Source organism: Panthera uncia, chromosome D4, assembly GCF_023721935.1.
Source record: "Panthera uncia isolate 11264 chromosome D4, Puncia_PCG_1.0, whole genome shotgun sequence".
NCBI lineage: Eukaryota > Metazoa > Chordata > Mammalia > Carnivora > Felidae > Panthera > Panthera uncia.
The window spans coordinates 5881202-5905532 of NC_064807.1; the positions used below are offsets into that span (position 1 = coordinate 5881202).

General features: G+C 44.5%; 2 protein-coding genes across 2 annotated transcripts in view; one reads left to right on the plus strand and one right to left on the minus strand.

Moving 5' to 3' along the window:
• The window catches only part of ERMP1 (endoplasmic reticulum metallopeptidase 1), a 45133-nt gene extending 24560 nt beyond the window's left edge, over positions 1 to 20573 (plus strand). The window contains exons 10-16 of the mRNA XM_049643139.1: positions 1563 to 1737; positions 2110 to 2300; positions 6236 to 6388; positions 8578 to 8780; positions 9495 to 9610; positions 17348 to 17511; positions 17627 to 20573. Of these exons, the coding sequence (XP_049499096.1) occupies positions 1563 to 1737; positions 2110 to 2300; positions 6236 to 6388; positions 8578 to 8780; positions 9495 to 9610; positions 17348 to 17511; positions 17627 to 17791 (1167 nt within the window). The 3' untranslated portion in view covers positions 17792 to 20573. The remainder of the gene's footprint in view (positions 1 to 1562; positions 1738 to 2109; positions 2301 to 6235; positions 6389 to 8577; positions 8781 to 9494; positions 9611 to 17347; positions 17512 to 17626) is intronic.
• A 2081-nt stretch (positions 20574 to 22654) lies between these two features.
• Positions 22655 to 24331, minus strand: part of RIC1 (RIC1 homolog, RAB6A GEF complex partner 1) — a 145979-nt gene continuing 144302 nt past the window's right edge. The window contains exon 27 of the transcript XR_007460117.1: positions 22655 to 24212. The gene's annotated coding sequence lies outside the window, so the exon portion shown is untranslated. The remainder of the gene's footprint in view (positions 24213 to 24331) is intronic.

Sequence of the window (24331 nt, forward strand, 5' to 3'; positions counted from 1 at the left end):
GCAGTACCTTGGGATGAAGTGAGAGAACGGCCTGTTCGGCTGGAGCAGTACGGGGCCAGGAGAGAGGAGTCGGTTTGTGGAGGTCGGGAAGGCTTTGTGAACGAGGTGGTGACGTGTGAACTGGGTTTTGAAGCAGGAGCGGAAGTGCGGCAGATGGCGGTCAGAGGTGGGAGCGCCCGGGATGCATTTGGGTCATGGTCAGTAAGCTCAGCGTGGTGAGCACGAGGCGGTGGCCCGGTAACCGGAAGAGCAGGCCAGCGTGAAGCCGGAGCACGACCCTGAGGATCAGTGAGGCGGCCAGTAGCGTTTTCTGAGTAGGATCGCGAGTGACTGTGACAGCGTAGAGACTGATGGCAGTGGGCGGGTGGCAGGGATCAGAGGTGAGAGAGGGGAGCCAGACCTGAGGGGCGTCTGTTTGATCTCTGAGTACAGTTACATATCTGGGTGGTACTCGGCTTGAGATCGAATCCTAAGTGCCATTTTCCTCTAAATTATTTTTGAAGACTGTGCCCCTTCACGCCGCGTTGTACGTCTAAGTGCAGCAGCGATAGCCTTTCGTTTCTGAGCGGGTTTGTCGAGAGAACTTGAACGGGTTTTGAAAACTCGTGACCGAAGCTGTCTCGAGCTCTCGAAGTAACCCACGTGCCGATTTTGGGGTTTTTGCGCTGCAGTGGTAACTTTGTTGGTCATGTTAATGGAATCCCTGGTGCGGACGTTCAGAGGTATGAAGTTCTTACGGCAGCTTTTTTCTGAGGAGCTCGGGGTGCTGCACGGGACTCCTCAGACTTCAAAGCCCAGAAAATACAGATCAAATTTCTGAACGTGAAGGCACCAGGAAGTCAGGGCGGGGCCGAGCTGCACCACAAGACCGGTTAGAGGAGGAAGAGACACGGGAACCCAGCCAAACCCCAGAGGGCCAGGTCCCCGAAGGGCCTGCAGTTTTCCAGGCGTGCTGCTGGTGGCGCTGTTCTTTGCAGGTCCCTTCTCGCCTTTGGAAGCTGCAAAACTAGAAAAGCCTACAGGGGTGAATGTTTTTAGGAGAGCCCTTCCTAAATCTATTTTAGGAAATTTCCAAAGGTTCCTTTTAGCCCAGTGGAAGAAAAGCACAGATTGCATACGAGTAATGATATTTTGTTTTGTTTTTAAGTGTTTATTTTTGAGAGAGAGAGGAGAAAAGGAGAGCGCTAGTTGGGGAGGGATGGAGAGAAGGGGACAGGGGATCCGGAGCAGGCTCCACGCTGACAACAGAGAGCCTAATGCGGGGCTCGAACCCACGAACCGTGAGATCATGACCTGAGCCGAAACCAGCCAAGAGTTGGAAGCTTAACCGACAGAGCCACCCAGACACCCCAGAGTAATGATTTTACCCCATCTTCCTAAATGCCCCTTTCCTGTGCAGCAATTTAAATTCGTTATGTCATGACAGGAGGTAGTGTTTACTTACAGTTTAAAATGCTCTTTAAAACAAAATAACTCTTCTGAGGGATGGAAATTTTATCACAATATTAGATCTTTCTGAATGCCCATGGATGAGATTACTGGTATACCTCTCTCTCTTTCAGAATGCCAGCGACCGGTATCTGGGAGAAGTGTTCTTTGACATCTCGCTGTTTGTGCACTGTGTTTCCCTTATGGCTCTCACATCTCAAGGACTTTGCTCGGCGTTTATTAGTGCTGTCTGGGTGGCGTTTCCCTTGCTCACAAAGTTTTGCACGCGCAAAGACTTTAAGCAGCATGGTAGGGTATATTGGGTTTTTATGCAAATGGGAAAATACCTTAAGATGAATAGGACAGGACTTGCGGGAATTGGGTTTTTTTGGTCTTTTGGGCTAGGGTTTCAAGATTCTTGCTGTGTTGTGTTTTGGTTTTTTTGTTTGTTTTTTTTAAATTTTCAGATCACACGGATTTTTATTTTCTACCTTATACCCCATCCCATTTATGGGACATTTATGAATGCATGCTGACGTATTACCTACGTTCCATTTCATTCTTACTTGTATTTTAACGTCCCTGAGTGAAATGTTCTGTGTTAGGTACAGCAGTGCTATGCAAATCTGTGTCTCACTGTAGAATTTCGAAGATGTGTGATTTCTTTCTCTTTTTCCCTAGGTGCCCAAGGAAAATTTATTGCCTTGTACCTCTCGGGGATGTTTGTTCCTTATCTTTACGCACTGTACCTCATCTGGGCAGTATTCGAGATGTTTACCCCCATCCTTGGGAGGAGTGGTACAGAAATCCCACCTGACGTTGTGCTGGCTTCCATTTTGGCTGGTTGTACGATGATCCTGTCTTCCTATTTTGTAAGGAAAAAACATTTAAAAAATAGTTCTTCCTGTATGTTTTATATGAATATGCGATGAGTTTAGCCACAGTCGATTCTGTGAAATTGTGTTGCTTATACTTGGAAACACTTAAGCAAAAGAAACAGTCATGTGTGTGCAGAAAGTAGGTTTGGTGTGGTAAGAAGATGGGAAATGGGGTTTTAGTTTTGCGTCCTGGTCCTCCCGAGTCCTCTGGTCGTACCTCTCCTCACAGCCTTCAAACCAGCTGCACGTGAATTTGGAGAACGCACACCAGGTGAGAACTGGTAGAGGTTGCTTGGTGGTGGATTTTTAGAACAATTCCTAATTAGAGGCAAAGGTTAATAAATACGTGGTGGTTTTATTAGTGTTTTTAGAGCTGGTGGAGGAAGACTGGTTCTGATGAGGCTCTTTCCGTTACCGTTCAGCTACCTGGCTGCTAGGGCCGCAGAGTTCGTAACGGAGCCCCTCTCCTCAGGTGGTGGACACACACGATGCGGAGCGTCACAGGCCTTGTCATTCTGGTGTCGGCGTTCTGCCCTTACAGGGACAGTCCTGCCTTTGCCCTCCCTGCAGCTGTCCAGAGAGAAGGCAGACCCCACGCGGACCCCCCTGTGTTAGAGCGGGCTCTGGGCAAGCTCTGCCCTCGGCACGGCGTCCGTACTCTCCAGGACTCCGGTCTGGCCCCGCTGGTGGAGGCAGGGGTCTGTGTTGTGGCTCTTTCCATTGGAATTGTGAAGGATAGGAAGCAACTACTGAACGCGCACAGGCACACTGCAGGATTTGCAGCTAGGGACTACACAGAAGAGTAGTTGTGACTTTATTATAGTGCTTTCCTCCACGGAGATGATGGTGGGCCTTTCCACGCCGATTCAGTAAAGGACATCTCATGGAGGTCAGGATTGAGAGACAGCACATAAGAATACCACGTGTGTGGCCCGCACCATCCACGGAAGTCTCTTAAGGAGGCCGTAAAGAGTTGTACGCGCACCTGTGCATCTAGCCCAGGAGAGTGCTTCTTCTGCACACTGTTGCTTGCGCTCAGCTGAAAGGAGTCTGAGCGTTCCAGCCATTGTGCCTGTAATACAATCATCAAGTCCTTACTGGCATTTTCGGGGGGTGGATGGATGGAAAATTCTAAACTGTTCTTCGTGGTTTGCAGGGTTTACTTCCTTTGGGTTTTTTTTTTTTTTTTTTAATTTTTTTTTTTAACGTTTTTTATTAATTTTTGAGACAGAGAGAGACAGAGCATGAACGGGGGAGGAGCAGAGAGAGAGGGAGACACAGAATCGGAAACAGGCTCCAGGCTCCGAGCCATCAGCCCAGAGCCCGACGCGGGGCTCGAACTCACGGACCGCGAGATCGTGACCTGGCTGAAGTCGGACGCTTAACCGACTGCGCCACCCAGGCGCCCCTACTTCCTTTGGTTTTAATATTAAGCCTTTAAATTCTCTGTACATGTTAGTGGATGGTTTTGCTGCTGTGAGGGTGAACGGAGTTGGTGGGGTTTCATCATACGCGGATGAGGTTCTGATCCAGAATCAGCTTAGTTAGAAACTGGGTCCCCAGTGTATTTAAATCAGGGCCAGTGGATGAAGGTTCAGAGGAGATGATCAGAATGTGGGGCATTTCAGTTCTGTCCCACATAGAACTGGACAAAGTAAACCCTGAAATCTTCACTGTGGAAACTGAAAATGCCTCCAAAGTAAGGAAATCTTAGCAAGCATAGGGAGAGGATTAAAGTATATCACCTGCTAGGTTATATTTTACTAGGAAAACCTCAGGAGAACGCCTGCTGGAATACCCGAAAACCTCGTTTAGTTTTCATCATCACGTGAAGTGGCCGCGTGGCTCTTGGACACTGGTGGCGTCAGTCAGTCGTGATTCCGTGTTGACGTGTAGCGGTCGGAGTGGCTGAGGCAGAGCCGGCCTGCGCTCCTCGGATTGTGGAGAACTGAATCGGAATGCAGATTTCAGAAAGCGTTCCTTTCAGTCCTTGGGGGTTTATAGTATATTTGCCAGGAAGCAGGCACTCTCCTGTCTGCGGTGGGGTAGCAGGTGTCCCGGGTGGTGCTCAGTGACATCGGGACCCTCACGAGGAACGAGACAGCTCGCACGTGCGCACGCCGTGCAGACCCTTCTCGCGCTTCTCTTCGTTTTATTTTGCACCCATTTCGGAACCTAGAGTGATGGAAGATGGGACATTTAAGGCAGAAATAAAAGTGAAATTTAAGAGAGCGGGATGCAAACGCAGGCCCCCCTCCTCCTCTTCTGCTCTGGGACTGCATTTCACTCACCCTCGTTACCAAACCGCGTCCAGAAAATGCGGGACAGGGCAGAAGATGAGCCTCACGGTTTGGAGAAGAGGGAATGGATGTACAGACTGTAGCCTCCATGGAGGTTTGAGGACAGCTGTGGGGGAGCTGGGTGGAGGTGGCAGGAAGCACAGCATGTGGTGGGGAGGTTGTATCTTGTCCCGAGAGACTCTGCACCAGGACTTGGCAGGGTATTTGACACTGTGCCGAGGAGCCACATGTTAAAGGACCGTGACTGTTAGGACAGAGAGGGACAGACAGGGTTACAGATTGTGTTTTGCTAACTCACTGCCCCCCCCCCCCCCAACAGCCCCAGCTCCTTGGGTGCTATCTTGTTTCTGTGCTCGCCGTGTGAAAATTCAGTAAGGTCTTGGGGCACCTGGGTGGCTCAGTCGGTTGAGTGTCCGACTTCGGCTCAGGTCATGATCTCACAGCTCGTGAGTCTGAGCCCCGCGTCGGGCTCTGTGCTGACAGCTCGGAGCCTGGAGCCTGCTTGGGATCCTGTGCCTCCCTCTCTCTCTGCCCCAACCCACTCGCATTCTGTCTATGTCTCTCTCAAAAGTAAATAAACATGAAAAAAATTTTTTTTTTTCTTAAAAAGAAAATGTAAGGTCTTAGTCCTGAGACCAGTACTGTTTTGCTGGACATTACCCTGGATGAGATACTGGTGCACTGTAGGTACAAAACCTAATGTTATGTAGCAGAGGACATGGCTGGTTGTGGATGTTTGCCTGATTTTTCACAGTCGTGTTCTTCAGTCTTACTTATCAAGCCTGGAGGGTGAGTGGAAGGGGGAGCAGGGATTGGATCAGTGTGGCTCCTTCCGAACCCCTAAGGGATCTGTAGACATCTTTTATTTCAATGATTTCATTACCATTAAAAAGCTCGTAGAAGCATATATAGGATGTTCTAGATGCCCACCTTGGGACCGAGCCACTTGCTTTTCCTGCCCAAGTTCAGATCTGCTGTTTTAGACGGCGTTGGCTCTGGTTACCGAGCACCGAAGGGGACCGTGTTACTTTGTGCTACAGATTTTCCTTATGTGCAGGCCCACGGGTAGAGTCTTGAAGGTACATCTAAATGCAAATTTAGATGAGGCCGGCACGTTGGCACATTACAAAAGCATTGGGAGTGGAACTTGAGTTTTGTTGAAATGGGCTCGCTTATGCTTAAAATCCCACCTCCAGTTCTTTCATAAAAACCCGATGTCATGATGTTTGGTAGATAATTGGGGTCTACTGTGCAGTGGTTAACTGGGGGCGTCGAGAGGATCAGAGGTACGGCGAGGTCACGGTTTGACCGGCGTTGGGTCTCCATCCTGGTTCTTTGCCGACCGAACCGAGACCCTGACTGTTTCCTTGCCCCTCTCGCTGGCTGGTTGCCTGTCGCAGGCACCATCGTGGCGGGTGGGGGCGGCCCTGGTCTCTGCAGCCGCTGCCCATGATGGAAGCCCCCTGCCCCCGGAAGTCGAGCCTGCTCGCGGGCACTTGCGGGGGGGCCGGCCACGCCGACGAGCGCTCTTCACGACTGGTCGGGTGACCCCGGTTCCCAAGTGGAGGGCAGCTTAAAAGCACCTCTCTGCCGACGGTAATTTTTCCTTTTCTGCGTTTTGTGTTTTAGATTAACTTCATCTACCTTGCCAGAAGCACGAAGAGAACCATGCTGAGTTTAACTCTGGTGTGTGTGGTTACGTTTCTCCTCGTTTGCAGTGGGGCGTTTTTCCCATACAGCTCGCATCCCGCCAGTCCGAAGCCAAAGAGGGTGTTTCTGCAGGTGAGCGCAGTTTCGCGTGAGCGCTGTGGTTCTGGAGGGGAAAGCCTCGTGTGTGCCGCGCCGGTCAACAGGAAAACCGACAGACTTCCCTGCTGTTGACCTATTTGGTTGCACTCGGCCACTCTGGGCAAGGCGGTGAGGGAAAGACTGACCACCAAGAGGCTCTTATCAGCAAGAGCCTTCTCCCAAGAGACTGAATTGGAAATGTCCGCTCGTGCTGGCACTGTTCACGTGCTGCGAGTGCACCAGCCCAGAAAAACAAGAGCAGATGTGTGGGGTGATGAGCTCTCAGAAGTACACACTGTAAACCTGTCTGCAGGCTGAGTAAAAGTGTGAATTCAACTGGCAAAATAAAAGATATTTTAAAATGCCAGTAAAAGTGCTCTTAGGTAGCGTTGAAGGTACTGTGGCATAATGAAAGTATAATAGCTTAGGGACTAAGAACGAGATTTAGAACTGTCTGAGATTTTAGGTTTTTCTGCACACGTTTTAGAGTTGGTACTATAAAGCAGGAGAAAGAACCAGGTTGCCTTATGTATAGTCATGTTCTTAGAGGTTGCAAGAGGCAAACAAAAGCCAACTTCAGGGGTCGCCTGGCTGTCTCAGCCGGTGGAGCGAGCATCTCCTGGGTCTTGGGGTCAGAGTTCGAGCCCCACGTTGGACATAGAGCTTCCTTTAAAAGACAAATCTTAAAACCAAAAAAAGCCAAGTGATAATCTATGTAACTATTCGGGGACTGGAATAAGTTAATAGTAATATCTGAATGTAAATAGTGGGGAGGAGATACTGAAAAAGGGCCAAATATTCCTTGTTTATCGTCCTGGAGGACACAGCCACATGCTTTTTTTCTGTGGCTACAATTTGCAAAACCTTCAGTGAAGAACAGCTAGTTTTCAGATTGTGTACCTTCAGTGACTTGCCACATTTTTATAATTACATCAGTAGTATTTAGAAAAAGCTACATTTTTATTTTTAAAAACTCCTGTTCTCATTTGTTTGGGGTTTTCTTCTTCCCCAGTGCCGGAAGTTGGCAGACTTTTCCCCAGAGGGGCCAGGTAATAAATACTTCAGGCTCTGCCAGCCGTACAAGTCCGTGTCCCGGCACGGCACAGTGGTCGCAGACGTACCTGAACGAGCGAGGGTGGCTGCATTCCAGTGAAGCCGTTTATGAGCTGGCGGTGGGCCGTGCACTTTCTCTTCCAGTTTGATATTCTTTCCGCAATGAAGCTGTTCTAGCTGGCGCCTCTTCATAGAAATGTTAGGCCCAAGTCTGACATCTAGTGGTGACAGCGGGAATTAGCTTCAGGTCACAGGGAAGGGGTGTGTGTGTGTGTGTGTGTGTGTGTGTGTGTGTGTGTGTGTGTTTGTTTTAGGATGCATTTGTTTGTGGCCTTTATCTAAATGCACTTCTAGTGTCCCTGTCTTTTCACTCTGAAATAGGTTTTCAAAAACATTTTAATGAAACTTAAATATATATTTGTAAGGAATAATGAAACTGTGTATCTGTATATCGATCGAGTGTGAAAGAAAGAACATTGAGCAGCACCTCATAAAACCCGCGTGTGCCCTTCCTCCCGGTTCTCCCCCCCTCCCCACCTGCTAGGATGTACTCATTCGCGATCTTGAAGTTTAGGATTAATCATTACATTATTTTTCTTTACCACGTATGTGTGAATCCCTAAACAAGAAGATACCATCTGCCTCTTTGTGAACTTCTGATAAGGCAGTGCCTAACTATGCATTTGTGACTTGCTGCTGTTTGCCCGCAGCATGTGAGAAGCTTGCACGTTGCTGTGTGTCACAGTGGTGCGGGAGACTCCTGGCGGGGGGGGGGGGGGGCACCCCCCTTTATCTGGCCATTCTGCCATTGGTGGGTGTTGGGGTGGTTTGCAGTATTCGCTGGTATGGGCAGTGCCGAATCAGAGCTCTTGAACCTTCAGGAGTTTCTCTGAGTACACATTCCAGAGCGGAATTGCTGGCTTGAAGGCTGCGTGCACGTTGAGGGGACACCAAGCAGTTTCCTGAAGCGGCCGTGCCAGCCCACACCTCCTGCGGCAGTGAGGGTCGGTCCCTGTGACTCTGCAGCCACGCCAGTTCTTGCTGTTGTGGATGTCCTCTGTCTGTCCCTCCGGATTGGGGATGTGGGGGAGGGGATTCAAGTAGTATTCTCATCGGTCGGTTCTTTTCAGCACATGACTAGAACTTTTCATGACCTGGATGGAAACGTAGTCAAACGGGACTCTGGGATCTGGATCAATGGGTTTGATTACACTGGAATGTCTCACATAACACCTCATATTCCGGAGATCAACGAGAGCATCCGAGCTCACTGTGAGGAGAACGCACCCCTCTGTGGTTTCCCGTGGTACCTCCCGGTGCACTTTCTGATCAGGTGGGTTCACGCTTTAGTCGGGGGGTCAGTTCTCAGGTCCCGTCGCTACGCGAGTACTTCATTACTGCAGCTGGTGAACAGAGGTCAAGTGCCAGGTACGCTGTTTCCTGTCACTGCACAAGTTCTCCTCCTTTAGTGGGACAGAGAGCTTGGAAGTTTACCGTTGCCTTTTCAAATTTAGGAAGTCCTTCCTCTGGAAGCCCGAGTAGTTAGAAAGGCTGGCCCTCTCAACTGGTCTGGTAGATAGCAGATAACTATGAATTGCGAACTTTCATTCCTGGGAAGCTTTTACGGTTTGGTAGTCAAGGGTTGGATAAGAAGGAGTAGGATGGGTAGTGGAATCAGTATCACCTAGGATCCTTTGATCTTAATTTTGGGTAAGTTTTATTACCCGATAGCCTGGGCCTTCAGAGTAGTTAGCATGGTTTATCCTATCCATCAGAGTCGGGTTGTTTTGTTTTTTTTAGTTTATTTATCTTGAGAGAAAGCAAGAGTGGGGAGTGGCAGAGGGAGAATCCTGATGTGGGGCTTGATCCCACAGACTGTGACCTGAGCTGAAGTCAAGAGTTGGACACAACTGACTGAGCCACCCAGGCACCCCAAGCTTATTTTCATGCCCCAGAATGTGATTCATGTATTTGACCATGTCCACGAGTTACAGGTAGCTGTCAACTAATTAAGCATCCTAAATATTGAAGCTCCCTTTCCAAATAGGAAAAACTGGTATCTTCCCGCTCCAGAAGTTTCTCCAGGAAATCCTGCTCATTTCAGACTCGTGTCCAAAGAACAGACACCCTGGGATTCTGTAAAGCTGACGTTTGAAGCAACAGGTAAGTCATAGGATATTGTTTTCTTCTCTCCTTCTCTTAAAATTCTTAAGTGTGTATACTTTCTCTTTAAATAATAGTAACCACAACTCAGGAAGAATGTAGTGTTTGTAAAGGTACCTCAAGCAGATTAGTAATGATTTATTGAGGAAAATTAGACTTTATTTTTTTTAGAGCAGTTTTAGGTTCACAGAAAAATTGAGCAGAAAGTAGAGCTCCCCTCCCGCCACTTCTTTTTAAAAAAATTTTTTTTTTTAACATTTATTTATTTTTGACACAGAGAGAGACAGAGCATGAACGGGGGAGGGGCAGAGAGAGGGAGACGCAGAATCTGAAACAGGCTCCAGGCTCCGAGCAGTCAGCACAGAGCCTGACGCGGGACTCGAACTCACAGACCGCAAGATCGTGACCTGAGCCAAAGTCAGACGCTTCACTGACTGAGCCACCCAGGCGCCCCCCACTACTTCCCTTCTTAAGACCTTGCACTAGAGTGTGGGGTATTTCTTAAAACGGAGGAGCCAGGACCGATCCATTGTTAATTATAGCCCCTGGTTCATATTAGGATTCGGTTCACTCTGTGTGTTGCATAGCTCTGTAGGTTTTGACAACTGTGTAATGTCACGTACCCCCATATCAGACGGAGTAGATTCCCTGCCCTGAGAGTCCCATGCACCCCCGGTCAGCCCTCTCCTCCCCACCCCCTCTGGCAACCACTGATCTATGTTACTGCCTTCTACTATTCTGCCTTTTCCAGACTATCTCATAGCGGCGGTCATAAGGTTTGCCACCCTTTCAGGACAGCTTCTTTCATTTAGCAGACAGCCCTCCTGTCTTTAGGGGCTTGATAGCTCATTTCTTTTTACTGCTGGATGGCATTGTGGATGTACCGTAGTTTATCTGTTTACCTACTGCAGAACATCTTGGTTGCAGGTTTTTGTCTAGACTTGTTTTTTTTTAATGTTTATTTTTGAGAGAGAGTGCACGCGTGCAAGTAGGGGAGGAACAGAGGGAGAGGGAGACACAGAATCTGAAACAGGCTCCAGACTCTGAGCCGTCAGCACAAACTCACGGGCTGTGAGATCATGACCTGAGCTGAAGTCGGACGCTTAACCGACTGAGCCACCCAGGCGCCCCTGACCTCATTTGGATAAAAACCTAGGAGTGCAGTTGCTAGATCATATGGTAGAGCCTAGATTTACCTTTGTAAGAAACTGCCAGGCTCTTCCAGCATGGATGTACTGTCCCGCGTTGTCACCGGCATTTGGTACTGTGTTTGGGACTTTGGCCATTCTGACAGCAACGTGGTGGCATCTTATTGTTTCCATTTGCAATTACCTAATGACCTGTGAGGCTGAGCATCTTTTCTTAGGTTATTTGCCATCTGTGTGTGTCCTCTGGTGAGGTATCTGTTGATTAATTGGGCTGTTTGGCTTTTTTCTATTGAAATTTAAGAGTTCTCTGTGTATGTGGATAGAAGTCCTTTATATCAGTAAGTGGTGTGCAAATATTTTCTCCTGGTCTGGGTTATCTTTTCATTCTCTTAACAGTGTTTTCCACAGATTGTAAGGCTTTAAATTTAATTAAGTCCAACATAATCAGTTTTTCTTTCATGGGTCATGATTTTGGTGTTATGTCTAAAGGTCATTGCCAAACCCAAGGTCTCTGGATTTTCTCTGTTATCTTCTGCAAGTTTAGTTTTGTGTTTTATATTTAGGTCTATGATAGATAGATACATTCCGAGTTAATTTATGTGTTTTTTTGTGTTTTTGTTATAAGGTCTGTGTGTGGGATTCGACTTTTTTTTTTTTTTCCCTGCTTTGCATGCGGATTTCCAGTTGTTCCAGTACCATCTGTTGAAGACTGTCCCATCTCTCCTGAATGACCTGACCTGTTTCTTTGTCAGGAATCAGTTGACTGTGTATGTGTGGGTCTATTTTTGGGCTTTCTATTCTGTTCTTACCTGTTTGTGTCTTTTGCCATCACGATGCTGTCTTGATCAAGTCTTGAAGGTGGGTGGTATCCATCCTGTCAGGCTTTGTTCTTCTTCGATATACTGCTTGTCTTCTGTCTTTCCACGTATTAGTTTGCCCATATCCACAGTATAACATTCTGGGATTCTTAAATGGAAGCGCATTGAAATCTGTAGATCAAGTTGGGGAAAATGATATCTTAGGGGGGCCTGAGTGGCTCAGTCAGTTAAGCATCTTACTCTTGATTTCAGCTCAGGTCACAATCTCACAGTTCATGGGTTTGAGCCCCGAGTCAGGCTTTGCGCTGACAGTGCAAAGCCTGCTTGGGATTCACTCTCTCCCTCTCTCTCTCCCCTTCCCCCACTGGTGCTTTCCCTCTATCTCAAAATAAATAAATAAACACTTTAAAAAAATGACATCTTAATATTTTTTCCTGTCTATGACGTGGAGTATCTCTGTTTATATCTCGTTTATTTTCTTTCATCAGAACTGTATTTTGTAGTTTTCCTCATACAGATTCTATACAACTTTTGTTAGATTTGTACCTCAGTATTTCATTTTGGGGGATGCTAATGTAAATACGAGTTTTCATTGATGGTATGTAACCATGTAGCCTGCAACTCTGCCATCATTGTTTATTAGTTTCAGGAGATTTTTGGTTGATTCTTTGGGATTTTCTACATAGATGATCATGTCATCTGCAAACAAAGACGGTTTTATTTCTTCCTTCCCAAATCTGTTTTTGATCTTTTATTGCTTTTTCTCGTCTCACTGCATTAGCTAGGACTTCTAGTATTTTGAAAAAGACTGCTAAGAGGAGTAGTAAGTGTGGGAATCCTTGCCTTGCTCTTGATCTTAGGGGGAAAGTGTCTACATTTTTACCATAATGTTAATTGGCCCTTTATCAGGTTGAGGAAATTCCCCTCTATTTTTAGTTTGCTGAGCTTTGTGAATGGATTTTCGGTTTTGTCACATGTTTCTGTTTGCTGATATGACCATGTGATTTTTCTTTATTAGCCTTTTGCTGTGATGGATTATATTAACTGGTTTTCAGAGGCTGGATCAATCTTGCATACATGGAATAAATCCCACCTGGTTGTAGTATATAATTCTTTTTGCACATTGTTGGATTTGATTTGCTGATGTGGAGGATTGGTTCTGTGTCTCCGGAGCTCCGGAGAACTCGAACATAGGAAGTTCACTTTTGAAAGTTCCTGCTACTGTTCACTTGTATCATTCTTGAATTTCATATAAATGGAATCATCCAGTATGTAACATTCGGGGTCTGGGTCATTAGGCATAATGTTCTTGAGATTGAGCTATGTTCTTTTGAGTATTAGTATTTTATTCCCCACAAGTAGTGTATGAGAATTCTAGTTCCACATTCACTCTAGTATTTTCTGTTCTTTCCATCGTACCATTTCTGGCGGGCATTTAGTGGTAGCCCTTGCATTTCTCTGTAAGTCATGACGTGGAACATGCTTCCAAGTGCTTACTGGCCATTCAGGTATCTTGCTTTTGTGTCTTCATTTCTTCTTCCCTTCTAAAACTTGGGCTTACTGATTTATAGGAGCGCTTATGTTCCAGATCAAAATCCTTTATCATATATATATATTTTTCATCTAGATGTTCTTGTCCATTCATTTTTTTTTCTTAAAGTTTATTTATTTTGAGAGAGACAGAGACCAGCGTGAGTGGGGGAGGAGCCAGGAGAGAGAATCCCAAGCAGGCTCCATGCTGCCAGCACAGAGGCCCAGTGTGGACTCAAACCCACGAAGCTGTGAGGTCATGATCTGAGCTGAAACCAAGAGTTGTACGCTTAACCAAATGAGCCACCCAGGTGCCCCATGTCCATTCATTATCTTAAAGGAGTCATTTGATGTGTACAAGTTTTAAATTTTTGTGAGTTACAATTTATCAGGTTTTTCTTTACAGTTAATACTTTATATGTCCTCTCTAAAGAATTCTTGCCCACCGGAGGTCAACAAAGATAGATTCTGATGTTTCCTTCTAGAAGCTTCATAGCTTTAGCTGTTACATTTAGGCCTGTGATATACTTTGAAATAATTTTTGTGTATGATGTGAGATAGAAGCCAAGCTTCTTTTTTTTTGAAATGGATATCCAGTTGTTCTAGCATGATCTGTTGAAAAGACTTACCTTACCCTATTGAACTGCTTTGGCATCTTTGTCCAAGGTAATTGGATTGCATACCTCAACTTTTGCCCACTTTTTACTGAGCTTCCTCGCCCACTAGTAGGTTTCATGTTTGTATTTTTTTGATGACTGTGACCATTTTATTTACACTAAAAAGTAAATAATTTATGTGCTAAGGCACAGTTTAACTCAGAAGGGACTTGAATATCTAGTATGCAAAGAAAGCTGGAGGACAGACACGAGATGGTAGAAGGGAAGTAATAAAACTTGGTAGTTAACCATGGAAAGAAGCCCTTGCAGGGCATTCAGTGCCTTAGCTGATGCGTTCAATGGTGGATACTTTTGTGTTCTCTGGGCTTTTAAAATTTAATTGGAAATCAATTTATTTTGCACCAACCGGTTTTTTGTTCATGCCAATAATTATTTCTGATTTTTAATCACCAGCTTGTAAAAAGGAAGCACAGAAAAATCCAAACGTTTCTCTATCCTTTATGCACAATTTGGAGAATTCCAGTAAAATTTAGGTTCCTGGCAGGCAAGTTGCGCATCTACTGCCCTATATTTTGTGATTACAAATGTCAAGAAATCAGAAAAAAATTGACTGTGTGGGTCTGTGTACCAGTTACCGTATTTTTAGTTATAGAAGCTTTGCAGCTTAATGATCATAAGGGTGAAAATCCGTTGTATTTTTTGTTATTATTTTCCTTGCTATTTTTGTTTGTTTTCCATATGAACTTTAGTATTAACCTAACCAATATAAAATTTATTACTAATTGGTGTTTTGGGGGAATATCATAGTAAGTTTATAAAGTAAGGAGAACTGACATAATGTTTTCACCCTGTCCATGAACTAGCAATGTCTTTTCACATGTTCATATCTACTCCTGTCTTTCGTAAGTGTTAAAAGATTTTCCTCATCTAGTTTTTGTGGCTGTCATAATTGGAATTTTCTCTACCTTTATGTTCTCTAACTGGTTATATTTGTTGGCGTAAAGGCAGCTGATTTCTGTAGGTCAAATTTGTATCTTTGCTACCTCACTGAATCTTTCACTTTTTGCGTTAATCATCACTCCTCTAGAGTTCTCCAGGTTTACTAGGAATTGCCAACCTTTAAATGGCCAGATACTATTTTAGGCTTTGCCATATGTCCCCAATGTAGATTTTTTTGTTAACTACTGTTTAAATACGTAAAAAACATTCTTAGCCTGTTAGCCTTACAAAAACAGACCAAGTATATAGCTTATTGACTACAGCGTATCGTCTGCAAATAGTCTTTCTTTCTTTACCAGTTCCTAGGCCCATAACTGATGTGTCTAAGTGGCTGATGGTGTGGAGCAGCTGTGGATGTAGTGAGCCAGCGTCCTTGTTTTACTTAGAGCACAGGTCTCTTGTGTTTCCCAACATGTGAGAGACTAGCCTTCGGCCTGGGGTGTATATTTCGTATCCTGTTAAGCAAGCATTTATCAGCTGTCATTTCTTGAATGTTTTTATAAGGAATTGGGTTTTAGTTTTGGAAAAGGCTTTTTTTTTTTTTTTTTTTTTAAAGCATCTGTCTAGGGTTTTTTCTTCCTTGGGTCTTTTAACGTGGTTTATTCCACTAGGTTATGGCTTATTTTCTTAATGTGATGTTGGATTTTGTTTGCTACAATTTAGATACTTTCTGTTAATACTCCTGAGTGATACTGGTCCGTGTCTGTTTATTTTTTTGGTTCTCTTTAATCAGATTTAGTTATATGTTACCCATAAATGTATAAACATGATAAAAATGGTAAGTCTTCCTTAATTTCCAGTGCCTCGGAACAGTTTAGGAAGCATTTGAACTGGCTAAAAAGTTGGCTTAAATTCCTCTCTGAAACCATCTGGGCATGGTGTTTTTTCGTGGGGGGTAGTTTCCTAACTTTTTCTTGGGAAATTCATCTAAGATTTATCTCTCTCTTGTACAGTACAAGAGAGTACAGTAATCTGTGTTTTCCTTAAAAAGTATCCACATTTCATTTGGGTCTCCAAATTTAATAGTATAGAGGTCTGCTTGTAGTCACGTGGGATTTTAAACATTTCTTCTGTTTATTTTTCTTACTCTTTTTGTATACTTGTGTTTTCTCAGCTCCACTCCCCTTCCCGTCTCTTTCTTAACCAAGTTAGCTAGTAGAATTGTTAATAAAAAATCTAATTTTTAGAATTAAGTTAGGTCTGTTTATTTCTGGTCTCTACTTTCTTGATTTCTTATCATCTGTAATATTTCTTTGTTTTCTGTTCTCTTTGTTGTAGTATTTTATAAAAAAATGTTTATTGCTATGGATTTTCCTCTTATCACTGCTTTTCATTGTTTACAAAAAACGTGATTTTTGTTCAGATTTCCTTTTTCTCCTAGAAGTCTTTTAATTTTCAGGTAGAAGGCTATTTTAAGTTTTACTGAATTATGGTCAGTGTTATTTGTAATATGTGTTATGAAATGGATGCTTTCCTTTGTAAGTTAATATTTTGAGTATTCTGTGTCCCTTTTAGAAGATACGTTCTGTGTTACCAGCTTGTGAAGTTTGATGTGTATACATATCCATATAATCTACTTCACTGATCTTTTTTTGTTCAACTGATGTCTTGTACTGACAGTGGAGTGTTTCTTATTTGTAGTCTTCCTATATACGTAGGTATCTTTCTGCATCTCCTGTATTTTGCTTCATCAAGTAGCTGCTGTTACTTAATTAAGTAACAGTGACAGGATTCACAATTTTGTGTCATTGTGAATTAAAACTTCTAGTATTAAAAAGTGCCTTTTTACATTTAGTGCTTTTGTCTTGAATCCTGGTTTTTTCCCCTGGTATCAAAGAGGTCTTTTTTAAAAACTGCTAGCCAGAAACCCCTTTGTTTATTCCTTTATTTTTACCCTTTCTGAAACTCGTGTTTTTTGAATACAGTGTATGATTAATCCGAGCTACTGTTTTTTTTTTTTCCCTTTTCACATTTATTTCTATGACTGATGCATTTGGTCTCAACTCTGTTCCAATATTTTGTGCTTTGCTATATTCCTTTCTGTGTGATCGGTCATCTTTGCTCTTTAAAATATTTTCTGGCATTTTAGGCAAGTGTGTATTTTCCTTTGACCACATAACTGTGGAACCTTTTACTGTCTGTGTCAGTGTCTCGCGGGCTCCGTGTCTGCTTACCCAGCTTCCCTGGCTCCCTCTTGGTGTCGGTCACGTCCCCCACTGGACACTGGTCTTCCACCCTCACTGGGATGTTGCCTTCGAAATGTGTCCGGGCAGGTTAAAGCCTTCACTGTCCGTTCTTCTGCTGTAGTTTTTGAAGTTCCCTCTTGGTTAAATGAAGCTTATTCTCTGGATTTCTGAAGGCCTCGCGAGTGCTAGGTTCTTGGATGTTTAGATGACAGGTTTTGTCATTGTAAATTCTGCGCCTTTTCTGCTGTGCCTCGTGACATACCTCATTACTTACCCCGGTTGACACACGCAGAACATCCTAGCCAGGAGACCTCCCTTAGGTCTGGAGCGAGAATCTTTAAAGTGACGTAAGGTGTGCCCTTCATAGTCTGGCTTGGTGGTGAATTAACTGCCTTTTTCTCCCGATGCCTTTTTAACGACTGTTCCTCTTACCTTTCAGGACCAAGCCACATGTCATTCTACATTCGCACCCACGAAGGGTCAACGCTTTCTCAGTGGTCTCTTGGCAACGGCACCCCCGTCACCAGTAAAGGCGGGGACTACTTCGTATTTTACTCCCACGGGCTCCAGGCCTCTGCATGGCGGTTCTGGATAGAAGTGCAGGTGGGGATTTGCCAGCTCTGCCGCGGTCACCGTCAGGCTCCCGGGTGGTGCGTGGTAAAAACCGGGATGATTCTGCCTTCAGAGAACTAAAGCACTGCCAACTGTTCTCTGCTAGGTCTTGGAAGAACGGCCTGAAGGAATGGTCACCGTGGCCATTGCTGCCCACCACCTGTCTGGTGAAGAGAAGAGGTCCTCCCAGCTGGATGCCCTGAAAGACAAGTTCCCAGACTGGACGTTTCCCTCAGCCTGGGTGTGCACGTACAGTCTCTTTGTGTTTTAATCTTCTGGACGGGCTCAAAGCACATGCCTGGCGGGATACCCCCGGTGACATGCTTTCTCCCTGTGTCACGTGGGTATCTGTAATGTAAGTCCGTGATTTTTCATGAGCACGTGTTCAGATTGTAAGTCCGTGGTTTTTCAGAGCTTGGGGGCAGACGCTCTTCAGGGCCACACACCTAGCGCTGTGGGTAGTGACGCATGGCCTTTATGACACTTGAAGACGCCAGTTTTCTGGCACTTAAGCACATGTGGGTACTACCACTACACATGGAAGTCCTTTTCTGTGACCTTAAGGATTAAAGCCAACCAACCACTTCAGTAGTTCTCCCCTTAGAATCACGAAAGGCGTAGAGGGCACCGTGAGCCCGCTCACTGTTCACTAGACAAATGACGTTTCCAGTCGAAGCTGTGGAGGGTAGCTCGGATGCCGTTCCCGGAGTGGTAACTCCCCTGCGATGGAACCAGAGGTACAGAAGGCGGTTCCGGCAGCAGCTGGGGACGGGCAGTGGGCTCTGGGGGCCCCGGCCCGTGCCCAGAGCTCTGCTTCCTCCCCACCTGCTGCGCAGCCCGGCCCCGAGGTGGGGAGCTGTGCCGTGCTGGGGACTCGAGACCATCGTTCTGATGCTTGTCTGAGGCTGCTCTCGAGGCCCAGGATACCCTGTTCCCCCCTCTCCACCTTGTCAGTCCGAGAGCAGCTGCAGTTCCTGCTGGGTTTTCGGAGGCTCTTCTGGTTCAGGACATCGTGTGCGCAGTCACGCGTCTTCAGTTCCGTCCCCAGAGCACGCAGTTGCCGTGGCAGGAAGAGAGCGAGGTGAGGAGAGGCTGGGCATTTTATGAATCTTCTCTTCTCCAAGGTTCAGGCTTCAGGGCATAATCGTATTGACGCACGGAGTCCTTAGTCGGTCCGAATAGTTCCCGAAGGCTGTCCAGCGGAGCCGGCCTTGCTGGGCCTCGGGGCCGTGGCCCACGCCGGAGTGAGGCCGCCGAACCTCTGGCCACTGGGATTCGGGCCCTGCGTCACGGCAGGCCCGAGACTCGGAGGTACTTTTCGTTTAGAAGGCGGCTGCCGAGGCGGGTGCCGGCGGGTCCCCCCGGCTCCGTGGCTGTGGCACTGCAGGGATTTGGTCGGACGAGCGCTAGCTTCTGCTAGCTCTCCTTTTTCCCTGGAGATTAGCAAGCAGAGGCCGAAAAGACATTTTAAAGAAGAGCCCCGGTAAAACGAACAAAGCGTCCCTCCGCTCCTCCCGCACAGAGCACACCACGTGTGCGTCGCAGGCCCGGTCACGCTGCTCCTACCCCTGCCGAGTCTGGTCTGTGACTCCCCGCGCCCTGACTGGGCACCCCCTCACGGCACTGCTGGCTGGCACGTGTGTGGCTCCCGGGCCTCGTCGAAGCCGCGCGTTAGTCTCAGCGCTGCGAGAACCTGGCTCCTGCCAGATTTCAAAATAGGGGCGGATTTTCTGTCCCTGTGGTTAATCTTAGATTACATGGAAAAAACCAAAATGCCGTATTGAAGAAGGACATTGGTTACTCCCTTTTGCCAATAATCATGATTCTCTTTTTGCCTTTAGGTTATTTTCCTTCGTAAACAGGATCTCTTGTTTTGGTTTTCAAGTCACTTGTCTCAGGGCACATTTAGTATTTGGGCAGATGGTTTTAGTGGCAGAAATGGTTAAGTACAGATGATACTCGTGGCTCTGTTCATAAGCACACTGTCTGGTCTGTCAGCGAGCAGCCTCTGAGATTAAAGAGCTTGTTTTCTTTGAGTATCTGACCATTCAAAACTCATTTCTAAAAGGGTCTTTCCAGATTCTAACCAACGCATTCTTTCCTGTACAATTTAAATGTAAGTAGCCCAGTACTGTACATTCAGTGAAAATGTGAAGAGTTGTGATTTTGAAGAAATGCTGAAAATTTACCTTGTGCCTGACCGATGAGCGACTGTTGCATGAAGTATTTGTTTCCACAGTTTAGCTGATCTAAGTGAGCATGAGAGGATTTCTAAGATGTTACCACTGAAGGGGCCATAGCCAGCTGATAACTCAGGAAGCTGTCGGGAGAATGTCTGTCTTCTCTTTTCACTGGTCGCTGACTTGAGATTAATTGTTGCCTTACATTACTGAAATAAACTTTTTAACAAACTAGTTAGTATCTTTAACAGAAAAAAACAGATCTTTATTGTTTTTCTGTGTCCCCATCGTTGAAGGGTTATTTCAAGTCTACAGGGCCTTTGAAAAGACCTAGATGGCTCACGTGGACAGGACAGTTATCCCTAAGGGGTCATGTGGGCAGAGAGTTCAACATGGAAAGGTTTAGCTTATTTTGTCAGTGAAATACCAAGAAAATCGCTGAAGGATGTGGGGACGGGCAGAAGAAATGGTCTTTCAGCCAGTGGCCCACTGCTCACTCTCCTCTCCACCCAAGGAAAGGGCCCGGCCACTCCCCGCAACAGAGCTCCCTGCGCAAGTTATGTGGCTTTCTCGGTGAACTCCCTTGGAAACAATGGCAGTATGCTTCCTCATCGTACACCTTGCCTCCTTTTAGGGCCAATAAAGCCAAAATGCATTTAGGCCTCTGTATGTCTGACTCTCTTTATTTGGAAAAATGTCTTCGGTAACGTTGAAGTACATTAGTATAGATTTTTTTTGATACTACTACTTCCTTACTGATTTGTAAAAATAAAATTTCTTCCAGTGTGGCCCTATACCATGACCAAGTGGGATTTATCCAAGGAATGAAAAGTTGGCTTAACACCTGGAAAATCAAAGTACCACACCATGTGGTAGTTGTTCTTATTAATTCTATTGATATCACCTCAATAGATGCAAAAGAGATTTTTTTTGACAAAGCCTAACACCTTTTCATGATAAAAACACTCAGCAAACGACTGATTGTCTTTATCAGGGTGAGGAAGTTCACGTCTACAAAACACTGCTAACATCATCATGTGTGATGAAAGACAACCAGCATGTCCTCTACTGCCACTGAGTGTACTGAGGCTCCGGCCAGGGCAGTTTGGCAAGAGACATCTAGATTAGAAAGGACAAATTAAATGTTTCTAGGTATGGATGACATGATCTTAATAAATGAATTCATTCAGCAGTGTTGTAGCAATGTATCAATACACAGCTGTCAACTGACTTCTGTAACAAGAAAATTCTATTCACAGTAGCAGTAAGAGTCAAGTACCTAGTAATGAGCATAACAAAAGTAACAAGATTTTTACACCGGATACTAAAACATTGCTGAAGGAAATCCCATGTTTGTGGATTGAAAGTTCTCCCAAATTGATCCACAAGTTGAACACAATCCCAGCTCGTGTGTGTGTGTGTGTGTGCGCACGCGCACAGAAATGGACAAGCTGATCCTAAAATTCATATGGAAATGCAACGACCCATAATAGTTCAAACAGCCTTGAAAAACAAACTTCTAAGAGTCCCATATTCAAAACTTCCTACAAAGTAGGGGTGGTAATCAAGACAGTGTGAACACAATATAATACAATTGACTGTCCAGAAATAAGTCCCATGTGTTTATTATAGTCAAATGATTTTTGGCAACTCAGTGGAAAAAACTTATTTAAATGGTGCTGGGACAACCAAGTTAGATCCCTCACTTTATACCATACACAAAAAATTAACTCAAAATGGGTCAAAGATCTAAATGTAGGAGGTAAAACTGTAAATAAAATTTAAAAAAACCAAACCAACAACAAAACTCTCAGAAGAAAACATAGGCACAGATCTCCATTACCTTGTGTCAGGCAGTGGTTTCCCAAAGCACAAGCAACCAAAGAAAAAGTTGAGACTTCACCAAAATGAACGACTTTCATGCTTCAAAGGACAGTGTCACGAAAGTGACAAGGTAAGCCTTTAGAATGTGAAAATACTTGCAGGTCATATCTGATCAAGGTCTAGTATCCGGAATGCATGAGGAACTCTTGCAAAGCAACAAAAAGATAAGCGACCCAACTGTGAAATCGGCTAATAGCCACATGACGAACCACCAGCCACCACGAACATGCACGTCTACGTGGTAATGACACACCGCTTCCCACACAAATCGGATGGCTACAACCAAAGATACAACAAGTGATGATGGGAGAAACTGGAACCCACCTCCCCTGCCAGTGCAATGTAAAAAAATGGCACAGGCACTCTGGAATATGGTGAAGATTTCCTCGGAGCATTAAAACCGGTTATGTGACCAAGCGTTTTCACTCCCAGGGAAAACTGAAAACGTACATCCACTTGGAAACCTCTATGTGAGTGTTCACAGTAGCATCATTCGTGATAGTCACAAAGTGGTAACCACCCAGATACCTCAACTGACGAATGGACAGATACACTAGATGCATGAAGTGTATTCAGCCTTAAAAAGGGATGAAGTCACTGATATGTGAAGATGAACCTTGAAAACATCCTGCAAAGTGAAAGAAGCCACACAGAAAAAGCCACATATTCTATGGCTGCATATATACCAAATGTCTTCAGAAGAGGGAAATCCATAGAAACAAAGATTTAGGAAAACAGGGAAGTCAGAATCCCACCTACTAGAGGCAGGCGGCCCGTCTCCTCTACGTTTACGCAATTTTGTTTGATGAAGTCCTTTTTATTACATTTTGGACGTTTTCCATGTCCTCAACATGGATTTCTCTTCCAAACTTCTGCGGTCAGACATTCAAGATGCTGCCAACTCTTGATGCTCCTATCCTAAATGATTCTGCATATAAATTTTTAACCTGTCTTGATTTGTAGTTATAAGGAAAATTCTATGGGGCGGAATTACGTAATGAAAAGAATATTTCCGTGGCTTTTAATAAATACACATTTTGCTGTCAGCCTGAGTGATGAATAAACACAAGTGCGTGTAATGGTTTTATTGCCCTTTACCAAGTAAAAAAAAGTACACATTACAGAAGTAGCAGCAACTTTAATTACAAGCAAACGTTGACTCTACCCCCACCCAAATGACTTCTTGTTTTGGTATCAGCAAATAATTCAAACTTCAAATAGTTCTACTGAATACTGAAATTCATTGGTTAAAATTATGGCTTAAACACTGACATGTGAACCAAACAAGGCAAAATAAAAATACGAATTAAAAAAAAAAAGTGAAGTCTATTACAAATTACCAAGAGAAGATTTCTGTAAACCTCCCAATTGTTCCGCCTTAGGGCCGTCCATTTCCTATTACGTGGAAAAGCAAGTCTGGGAGACCAGATTCATTGGTGGTGTTCCCCACAGGAGTACAGTTCACTTACTGGTGCCCTGCTTGTAAGAGTGCAGGACGGACCCAGCAGCACATTCAGAGATTTGAGAGGATCACAGCTGTTTACAACGGTGAATCATTTTTATTGACCGCATATTCACACCAGACACAAAAACAATGCCAGTTCTCCTCCTAATGGACTAGGACAGGAGAAGAAATTTCAGGTTGGTTTCTTGCTGGGCTGCATGTACTCACATGGGAAACATTATTGTTCTATCCTAAGATTCAGGAAAGGTGGTTTAAAACAAAGGCTTAAATAAAGTAGCACCAGAAAGAGCAGGTACCATAATCACATATCCCACCCGTTCAGGAGTTTGGGGACGTGACGTTACTGCACTTGTAATGTAAAAAGTAAATGATAGTAAATTACCAAACTCAATAATTTAAAACACTTTGATGAATTCTGAACTAACAATTTCAAAATGCTTTTGAGTTTCCCTTCGAAGGAAACCTGGCCGGGACAACTGTATCCAGCCATTTACTTTAAAAAGCCAGGATAGAGGACCAAGTTTTATTTTTAAACTGTAATTGCACTATGAGAAAGGAGGCTGTTTTACATAGTGGTATGAATTTGGTCCACATCAAATACATCGTTATTACAAAAATAAACAAGTTTGTTTTTGTAAAAAATAACATTGCATTCCTTTGTTCAAATTGCACAGTACAAACAAGCTATCTAAATTAATACTGACAGAAGGTAACCGAACTACATACCGTGGATATGCGTTTAGTCTGAAGCAATTAGGACAGGAGTATGCAGGTAGGTTTTCATAATGTATGAAAACTAACATTTAAGTCCTATCTAGAAATACATAAAATATTTTAAAAGTTACAATGAAGAATGCATTGTTCACATAGTAATTTTTAGTAGCCGTGATAATACAGGATTCAGCAGTCTATTTACATGAAAGTCCCATTTTTATTCAATTTACAAAAGCAATAAATAAGAAACTACATTAATTTGCACAAAACCTGTTTGATTTCATGATCAGTGTGACCGTTTCCGTTACTGTATGACCAAGCCGATAAACCTGTTCTCTTCTCTGAAGACTGCTCAGATTTGGAAAGAAAAGCAAGTCTTGTCTCTCTTCCAAGAGTGAGAATAGCCATGCAGAATCCAGCATAAAACCTTACAGATTATAATATAAGCCCTAAAAATATGAACAGTGCCTCTGAGTATATTTACACAAGAGTATTCACAAAAAGATACAGTTCTCGGATACAAAATAGTTTAGTGGTATCTAACAGCATAATTGATAAGAACCCCCCC